This window comes from Benincasa hispida, chromosome 9 (genome assembly GCF_009727055.1).
Source record: "Benincasa hispida cultivar B227 chromosome 9, ASM972705v1, whole genome shotgun sequence".
Classification (NCBI taxonomy): domain Eukaryota; kingdom Viridiplantae; phylum Streptophyta; class Magnoliopsida; order Cucurbitales; family Cucurbitaceae; genus Benincasa; species Benincasa hispida.
The window spans coordinates 64,103,989-64,114,271 of record NC_052357.1 but is presented as its reverse complement, the minus strand read 5'-3'; the positions used below and the strand labels follow the sequence as shown (position 1 = coordinate 64,114,271).

Below are 10,283 nucleotides of genomic sequence, written 5' to 3'. Positions count from 1 at the left end.
AATGTCAAAATTTGATGAATTTTTTTTTTCTTTTGAAATTGTGTTGAAAATAAAATTGATACATTTTTTTCAAGGGTGTAAATTAATATTTTTTTTTTCTTGAATTTAAAATTAGTTAAAAAAAACATTCTAATCAACATTTAGTTTAATGTTTTAGAGTGATTTAAAAATCAATACAATTAATTTTGTCAAGTTTAAAATCACTTCGAAATACTTTGATCACTCAAATTTAAGTACAATTTTAAATGCAAATTTCATATTATCAAAATTAGTTTTGAATGGTTAAAAACATGCTTAAGGATGATTTTCAAAATGACTTATCATTTTTAAAATTTTCAAAACCACTTTTAAACACACCCTGAGTCGAGTTATGTGAAGTTGACAGTAAAAATTAGGTATAGATAAAGAGGAGCTCATGAACCTTAATTTTGAATCACACATATAAAATAGAAGGCTATAAATTAAAACTTAGTACTAATATGTTATTAAGTTGATTATGAACAAGGTTTAGTGGGGATTTAGTACAACACAAGGAGGAATGTTCAACAGTAAGACTATATAGAGTATAGAGAAAAATACCATATTCACAATTAAACATCCCCTACTTAATAGTTAATGACAAGTAAAATCCAAAGTAAAATGAAACAGAAATGTTATTCCCATTAAATAGAGTGGTTTCATGCGCTGCTCTTAAGAGATTCAGAATTGCCTCCTTTTTCCGCTATTTCATCAAAGTAATCCTCACGAGCATTTCCAGCCAACATCAGCGCAACCAACCAGAAGAGGGATGAATCAAGAGATAGAAATGCACCGCCGCCCAGAAGACCGGTTTTTGCGGTTGGGCATGCTGTCTCGATGTTGTGATGAACATTGCGCGTCAAGTGAAGTTGCTCGGTGACAGTCGGCCATATGAGCAAAGTTATAGCCAGTCCAGTTGTGAACCTGCAAACAGAGAGAGCGCATCAAAATGATATTTAACAATGCCTTGCAGAAACCACATGAAAAGAGTGAGATCATATGATCTTGTGATATCAACATAATTCTAACAAACCTCGTAAATGGACACGTATCGAGATGAAAATCAAGGATTAGGGATCGTTTGATAAAGTTTCCATTTTACGTTTTTATCTCGTAGAGATGTAGAGTAAAAGGGGAGTGAAGAAGAAGAAAATAAATATAGGTGGAACGTATTGTCGCAATGATTGAATCAATTCGATGACTCTAGAAAAGAGAACATCCATTGGTTCATTAACTTCATCAAAATGCAAATGGAAACTAAATTCCAAGAAATTAAATAAATAAGGCAATGGAAGAAATCCTTGTTTCACAAGTGTACCCAACTACAGGAAATTATTCTGAAAAGGATACCGATTCAATTTTTTACGAGTAAAGTACATAAATAAAAATGTAAGAGCAGAATTTTCAAGAAACTATAATATTGAAACCATAATGGAAATAAATACTACAAAGTTAAGAAGCTTTACACACTTAGAGGGAGTGACTTGGAAATAGAACTTACAGGGCAATATTGAAGAAAGCAGAGAAACTGCTGCTCTTAAACATGGCACCTCGAGGAACGGATTTTCCTTGGTAGGGATAGAACAAAGAGAAGTATCCTGCAATCGAAGAAGCAAGAAGAAATGCAACGGAAAGATATCCCAGGACCACAGTTGGGTCGCCCGGATACTGACAGATAACGATGCCTTTGCCTGGGATGGGAGTTCCAGATGCAGGCTGTCCACAAAGTAAAGACACCAAAAAAGCCCGTGACCATTAATAATAATAATAACAACAACAACAATATATAAAAGACAAATTCTTAAAATACAAGAGTATATTAACCTGTACCTATACGATATTACATAGGGTGGGAGTGGGATCATGTATGGCTAAATGAAATTAACAAAAAAAAGAGGTTTAACAAACTATTCAGATGGAATATTATCAAGAATAGACATAAGATAACCTATTTATCAATGATCAATTCAATTGGCATCTTAATTCTTGCTGTTGACAGTTTCAAATGCACAGATATCTACAGTAAGAATCGAACAATTACCAAGATGATATGCTTGGTAATGAAGATTGCAAATTCTTACCTTCTTGTTCTCAGCAATGACTCCAAATATAAAGGATATCACACCTAAAGCTGCGACAATAAGAGACATCATCTTGACAGACGCGGCCATTGTTCGCAGATAAATGTCACCACCTATAAGGAACAAAACAAGTTTTCAGAACTGATGACAGAGAGATAAGATATACCACTACGAATGTGCATACTGGGGAAAACAAGGCAGAATTATTAGAATAATTTATGATTGCACATTTTTACATGACAAATTTTTCAAAATTATTAATCTAGGTCAAATACACAAAAGAACTATATACTAAAGGGAAAAATACAGCCTCCTCAATCGCTTCCCCTCTAATCACGTGTTCTAATAGATTTTACACTCCAAATAAGGTCAATGATGAACTTAGTATGAAAGTTAATGGAAAACACACCACATGAAAAGCAACAGCTCCATACGACATTACATTAAAATTTTTGGCGTGCAAACAACAACAATCGTTCCAATCTTAGCTTTATTACCCTAATCCCTAGGGATACCAATTTGAGAATCATATTCAGAGGGGGGAAAACAATCAAATTAAAAAAACAATAGAAATATTTTCACAATAAGGAAATCGAATAATCAAACAATCAAAAGAAGAGCATCTCCGTCTGTATATCATCTAAACAACATTCGGAATAAACAGTACAGCGGCAGCAACAACAATTCAGCTCCAGCCCAGACAACATAAGTAACTAAAAGAAAAAACCTAAAACAAGAAATTCTCCTGCAATTTCTACTGCAAAACAGAATCCGACTACCCAAATTGGCGGCAATACAGCGATTTACGATGAACATTCACAAATAACAACGAGTAATTCAAGAGAAATCGCAAGCAAACCTGAAGAATCGAAGGAAGGAAGAAAGAGTAGAACGAAAGGAAAGGGAAAGTCGATTTCGCTCCCGTTCCCACTCCCACTCCGGATTTCAGGCGAAGACTGAAAGGAATGGAGTCGATGTGTTCGATATTTATAGTGCTCTGTATCGTCCAATGGATATCCTGGAATCTGCCTAATCTTGGAAGGCGTATCTAAAATTTGGAATTAAACCCTTTATATATATATATATATACATATATTTGGAAAAAAAAAAAATTAATTTTTTTTTTTAAAAAAAAAAAAAAAAAAAAAAAAAAAAAAAAAAAAAAAAAAAAACTAACACCTTTTTCTTTTTTAGAATACGAATTATGCCAATTTAGAAATCCAGGCGGAAGAGGATTAATTAAAAAGAAAGTCTGAGTTGGCGCCAGCTGGCATTTGTTTTTATGAGGGTTAATTTCTAACCATAGTAATTACTAATTAATATCCCCGCAAGAAAAGTATTGGCCTGGAAACGCACCGTTTTCGTATAGGAGTGTTCAAAAAGACTAAAATGGGGAAAATCCAACTCAACTATGAGTTGGGTTATAAGTTGACTTAAACTTAATTATAGTGGATTTTAATCTTAGTTTTATTATTAATTTTCTCGAGGGTTGCTCCATACAATGTGAGACTTAAGGAGAAACAAGTGTCTGTTCGTCCTAAAAAAGAAAGCCAAACTTTCGAGTTTTGGGTCAACTAGTCGGACATGTAGAATTTTACCATAGGGAAATTGACTAAGTTGAGCTTACAACTAGCATGTTGCAATGATGAGGAACACACCTATTCTAATACTGCCGACATTACCAGTAACTCCATGTGGGTGTCGAATGAAGACCCTCATAAATAGTCCTATGTCGATAACCTTAAAGGCAAGTAAGTAACTTTAAGTGATAAACCATCTTGGTTCTTAGTTGAGTTAAATACTTCATTTACTAACTTATACAACAAATTATACTCTGCTATACTTCAGCGATGCGAGCACTCTCACACATGTCAATTTTATCAATTAGTTCTAACCAGAGGGGCGAGTTGAAGGACATCCAAGACCTGCGTGTGAGTTTCCAGCACCAACGAAATTGAAAAATTATTATTTTTTGTTTATATACATATACTATTTTTTTATTTTAAAAAAAAAAAAAAAAAAAAAAACAAAACAAAACAAAGATGTTTAGGTATATATACACAATTTAATTTCTATTTGATTTCGTATATATTTTAGATTAAATACTCTTCAACAACTTTTAAAAATACGATATTAAGTTCTTATAATGAAAATTTTCATAATATAAAATTGAATTTGATGTGAATCTTAACCCAATGTTGAAAATAAATAAATATTTATATATCACCATTTTAGTTTTTTCTTTAAACAAAATTTTGAATAAGTTAACCCAACGAATCAATCAAACTTAAATATTTTTTGGTTTGATTGAAGCCATTATGTTTAACACATTTTCATCTCAAACAAGTATATTGAAATAAATGTCTCAACTTGACCCATTTAATAAATGAGTTATAACTTAGAAAATTGTCCAAAATAACTCTTTATAGCTTTCATATTACAAAAATAGCACGCTTTTTGAAAACTCGTCAAAATAGTTTATCTCGGGCCTTATCGAGCGAGATTTGTCCTAAGATTGAATTTGAAACGTTAAGTATTCAAATGATCCAATCTTGTGAAAGGACAAAAGTACCCCTTTTAGAAAACCCCTTCATCTATATGCAAAAGCATTCCAGCTCCTCACTTTGCCCGAGATTTCCTTCGCTGCTTTGAAATTTCGCTCATCTCCATAGCTATTTGCATCCTTAACACGGTTATTTACATTCATAAGCTTCGTTATTATAGAGGTGTTCCACTATTTCTTTTGTTTAATTTATGGTTTTCTTAAATCAACCTTTGTTAGGGTTTTAGAGTGAATCTGAGGTATCTAAGAAATTTAAGTTATATATTTTCATTCTTTCAATATTTGTGCTTTTTTTTTTTGTGTGTGTGTGTGTATTTTGTCTGTGTTTAAGGATTTTTTGGATATTTCAACATATCTCGCTTGAAATCCGTTTGAGTTTTGATCGAGATTCGATGAAGTGTGTCCAAGATTCATTGAGTGTGTCTCGAGATCTGGACGACTGTTGAGTTTTTAGCACCATTCTATATAAAATATCGGGGTATACGTGGCCCGATATCGACCTCGAGATTTTATACATAATGGCGCTAAAAACCCTAATCTCGTGGCACGCCGGTGTAAATGGCCCAAGACTTTCATAAGTAGAACACAATCTTGGAAAAATTTTACCGCGAGATTTTAGCATATTCCAAAGATAATATTTTGTCTTTTTGTTATTTTGCCTAACCGATTGTTGAGTTCATTTTTTTTAGTTCAATTTATAGTTTGTGGTCTATTTGACAGATGACATTGGTACCTAAAATCCGAACTTCTAACTATTTTCGACAAATTTAACTTGTCATTCTCATCTGGTGTAAACTATCTCGAATATTAAGAACAAGTTAACACCTAGGCAGTGGTACATGTGTTAGGCAAACTATTTTTTGTCATTGTTTGGATCTTAAGTTAGTTTTTAATGTGTCTCTATGCCATTATATTCTTTTAAGGGAGGTATAAGAGGATAAATAAGACATTTTTAGCTTTAAGTTACTGGGGAAGAATGTGTCTTTCTGGTAGAAAAAGTTTGATATAGTGACGGGTTTGAGGTATAGGCCCAGACGTGTAGTTGAGTTTGATCAGGATAGAGCTCTTAGGCTTAGGAAGTTATACTCAAGTGATAGGACGAACATGAATGAGGTTGTGTTGGACATGAATTTTGTAGACTTTGAGTTCGAGAATGATGAGGATGCGGTAAGGATGGTCGTATTCTATTTCATCGAGTTGGCAATGATGGAAAGGGAAGGGAGCCAACACATATGCTGGACCATGTTGGGATTGATTGATGTATAGAAGAATTTGTGTAGCTATGATTGGGGTAACATGATATTTACGAAAACATTGAGCAGCTTACAGGGTGCACTAAAAGGGAAAGTTGCACTCTACAAGAGAAAGCCTGTGAATAGTAAGGCCCCTGAGTCATACAACCTATACGAAATTTTGTTCGCTTTCCAGGATCATTAATTTTGTTTTAAATTGTTATTAGTTCTTCGACTTTATCATGCACTGTCGGTTACTTGTTTTTTTCTTAAATTGGTAGGTTTGAGCGTACAAGACAGTTTCCTTCTTTAGCGTACAGGTTGCGAATAGGGTTTATGCTGACGCAATCCTGTGCATCATGCGTCACCAGTATTTTGGTTTCAATTGGTAAGTCGTTCTTCATTATGTTTTATATTATGGTATGGGGTTTATGGTTTAGGGGGTTTAAGGTAGAGATAAGCTGAGTGAAAATGGTAGACATTCATAAACTACTCTACCATAATGAAGGATTCGAAATTCGATGTGGAAGCGAGTGATCGCCTTTGTGTCAGTGGATTCCTTTTTTAATGCAACTTGAAACAGAGAAATAAAAATAGAACAAGGATAAACATAATTCTAAGCATGTTGCCTAAGACAGAGAAGAAAGTGAAGATGAAAAATTTACCCTTGTTGAAAAAAAATACTTATTCACGTTCTCCTCTTTTGAAGATCACGAACTTTTCTCCTCTTTACGAATAAAGCAACATACATGATTTCTCCTGGACACCACCACCAAAGCCTTCCTTGGTTATTCTCGGTGTAAGAACCAAGACGAAGTCGTGGCTTATCTATTGAATTTTGGTGAGCGAATTAGAAGAAGTTCTCTTGAGATAAATCTATGAGAGAAAGAAGAATTGCAGAGATTCCACACCACTGTGTATTTCACATTCTATATGCAATACCTCTTATGTGTTGTGGTTATCTAAGAGAACGAGGGGAGTTATTCTCATACCTCCTCTCATCACGTAGAATAACTCCCACATTTAATTATATTAAAATTGATATAATTAAATCAAACTTTATATTATATCTCATATAATATAGCCTATAGTTTATATAATATAATCTAACTTTATATTCTTTCGCATAACCTATAGTTTTAATATGAATCATATTCATATTAATTTGAACCTATAGTTTCATATGAATCTCATCCATATAATTAATATTTGAATCATATTCAAATATTTATCTCTTTCATTAAACTTTATATTATAATGTATCCATACATATTATATTAGTTACATTTCATACAATTAACTCCCTTTAATTAATTTGAATAATTCAATTTAATTTAAAATTAATTGATTCTTATTTACCCTTATTGAACTAGCAATGGAATCTCATTGACCTACAGATTAGCAGCTCCAATGATAAAATATTAATTAATTGAACTCTTTAATTAAATTATTCAACATTCATTAACTGTCAGTCACTCCATTAAAAACTGACAACTGCACTCTTCATACTATAGATATATATATGTGTCTATGGATATAACCAATTAACAAGAAGTTGGCCTTTCACATATTGCTCATAACTACGATTGGATCAAATTTACTATTTTATGTAGTTACATCTAACTCATTAAGTACCACTGATCCTTCTAATGAACAATTAATTACAGTCCAACTATAAACTAGACCCCTCTTTAGCCAGTGAGAGGGTAAGGCGCCTTATTGTTCAAGACCCAAATCAACCCTTAAAGGAGCAATTCATCTATTTACCCTAACAACGGGAATGAGTGAATTCCATTTTGTGTAGTTGTGTTCCCAGCTCCCCATTCGGACGAATACCTAAAATGGTAGGCATATTTCATCGGTGAATTCGGCTACTCTCACCCATACAGATCAAAGAACCGCTCTCATAGGTAGGAGTTCATAACTCACTCAAGATTAGGGTCAAGTTACCTATGGTCATCCTAGTGAAATGTAACTCTCTTCAAGTAACGGTGTTATAAAGAGAGACTAATCATTTCGTGGTCATCATAGTGAAATGTAAGTCTCTTCAAGTAACAGTGTTATAAAGAGAGACTAATAATTTCGTGTTCCGGTCTTATACAAAATTTTTGTATATGATACCCTCAATCACATGTCTCTACATGAACGATCGGGATTAGATCATTTGTAACATTTTACAACAATTGTCACAACTACGAAGTGGATGTATCCATAGTGTTATCAGGATAAGGTACTTAACCTTATCCATTTACCACATACCATTCGGGTTATTACTTAAACATAATCTACTTGTATGTCACTAAATACATGTTTAAGCTACATTACATAACCTAGGATCTTAGTTTATTGGATTTAGGTTAACATAAGCTAAATATCAAATAAAATAACACTTTGTTTTATTAAATAATTAATTCGTATATCAATAATTTACAAACTAAGAAATCACGAGCTTTAGAGCATCAACCCCAACACATAATTCTTAGGAAGTAATACTTAAAAAGTTAGATGTAGCTACAGAGGTAAGACAGTAATTTGACCTAACTGTAGTTACAGACAATTTGTGAAGGGTTGACTTACTGTTGATCAGTTATATTCATGGACACAGAAATAAAGGGATTGAAAATGCAGAAGTTGACTTACTGTTGATCAGTTATATTCATGGACACAGAAATAAAGGGATTGAAAATGCAGAAGCAATTTATCGCTTTGCCCTATTTTTGTTACATAAAAGTTACATAACATAAAAATAAAGAATTAGGACAAACATTAATTCTACAAGATTGAAGAGAAGAAGAATGATGCCTTTGTAGAACATCATTTTTGAATCGTTTCCCAATTCACACGATCAAAAAAACGAGCAAGACACGACTATCGGTCTTCTCTGCTATCCTCTTGGGAATAAGAAAGCTCGTGGGAGCTTTTGGTACTTAGTGAGAGGAAAGCAAAAAATTGTAGAGATTTTTTTTTTTTGTGAGAGGAAGAGAGATTTATATAGTATCTATTACGGCTTCACAGAATAATACACGAGGGGTGTTATATACCTTCACTCCATTAACCACTCTCCTGCGATGCAGGGAAATAAACCAATTAATTTGTTTAATTTAAAACTTAAATTAATCTAATTTAATTTAAATAAATAAAACAAATAGTTGATAAAATTTACATTTATTTAGTTTTTAATTAAATATCAAAATATATTTCATTAATTTAATATTTGAATCATATTCAAATATGCTCCTCTCTCATAACCTATAGTTTTAATATGAATATCATTCACATTAAATTTACTGCATAGGTTTAATATGAACCAATTCATATTATTTAATATTTAATCTCAAATATTATTCTCTCATATTATATAGTTTTAAATTTGGATCTAATTTAAATAAACTATATATTATAATGTATCTATACACATTATAATAAATTATATCATATACGATAAGTTTTCTTAACCAATAATTTGAACACTTCAAATTTACAAGACCTCAATCCCTTTCTAATCCCGTTATGAGTTAGCAGAGAGACATAATAGATCTACAGTTATAAGCTTCAATGATACAAAATTAATTAATTAAACTCTTTAATTAAATTAATCAACATTCATTAACTATGGGGAAATCCACTATAGACCCATGGTTGCACCCTCGTGAACTGTAGAATATTTGTGTGACCATTGATTTTAAACCATTTTCTGTAAGTCAATCATTCACAAGTTGTTGGTAGCTACAGATGGGTCAAATTACCGTTTTACCACTATAGTTACTGTTTGCCCATTAAGTATCACTGATCCTCTAATGAATAATCTGTTTATGATCTAACTATAAACAAAATCCCTTTCAGGCAATGAGAAGGTGAGACCTCACTATTCAAGTCCCAGAGTCGACACTTAAGGGAACAACCTATATACTTACCCTAAAGGAAGGAAAGAGTGAATTTCGTCTTGTGATGCTATGTTCCCAGCTCCCCACTTGGTATCGTCCTCAAGATGCTAGACTTATCGAGTCCACAATTAGGGCCACTCTCACCTCAAATCAAGGATGACCCTCACGAGCCGGAGTTCATAACTCACTCAAGATTCAGATTAAGTTCCATGGTAATCATTTGAAATATTAATCCATTTAGTTAACGGCGTTATAATGAGAGACTATATATTTCGAGATTCAGTCTTATACAATTTCATTGCATATGATACCTCCATTCACATGTTTCCACATAAACAATTTGAATCAAATTGTTTGTAACAATTACAAATTGGATTGTATCCATAGTGTTACGAGGATAAGACACCCAACTTTGTCTATATACTATAGACATTTTAGGTTATCACTGGAACATGATTCACTTGTATGTCGGTTACATACTGTTCACGTTACATGAAAATAACCT

At 32.7% G+C, this 10,283-nt stretch overlaps 1 protein-coding gene across 1 annotated transcript; it reads right to left on the bottom strand.

The window, feature by feature from the left end:
* Positions 1-455: 455 nt before the first annotated feature.
* LOC120085090 lies at positions 456-3,144 on the bottom strand. Its single transcript, XM_039040943.1, has 4 exons — positions 2,959-3,144; positions 2,100-2,212; positions 1,520-1,734; positions 456-942 (listed from the first exon to the last, which is right to left on the bottom strand). The coding sequence occupies exons 2-4, from the start codon at positions 2,187-2,189 to the stop codon at positions 678-680; spliced, it is 570 nt and encodes a 189-aa protein (XP_038896871.1). The 5' UTR covers positions 2,190-2,212; positions 2,959-3,144; the 3' UTR covers positions 456-677.
* Between the last annotated feature and the right edge of the window lie 7,139 nt (positions 3,145-10,283).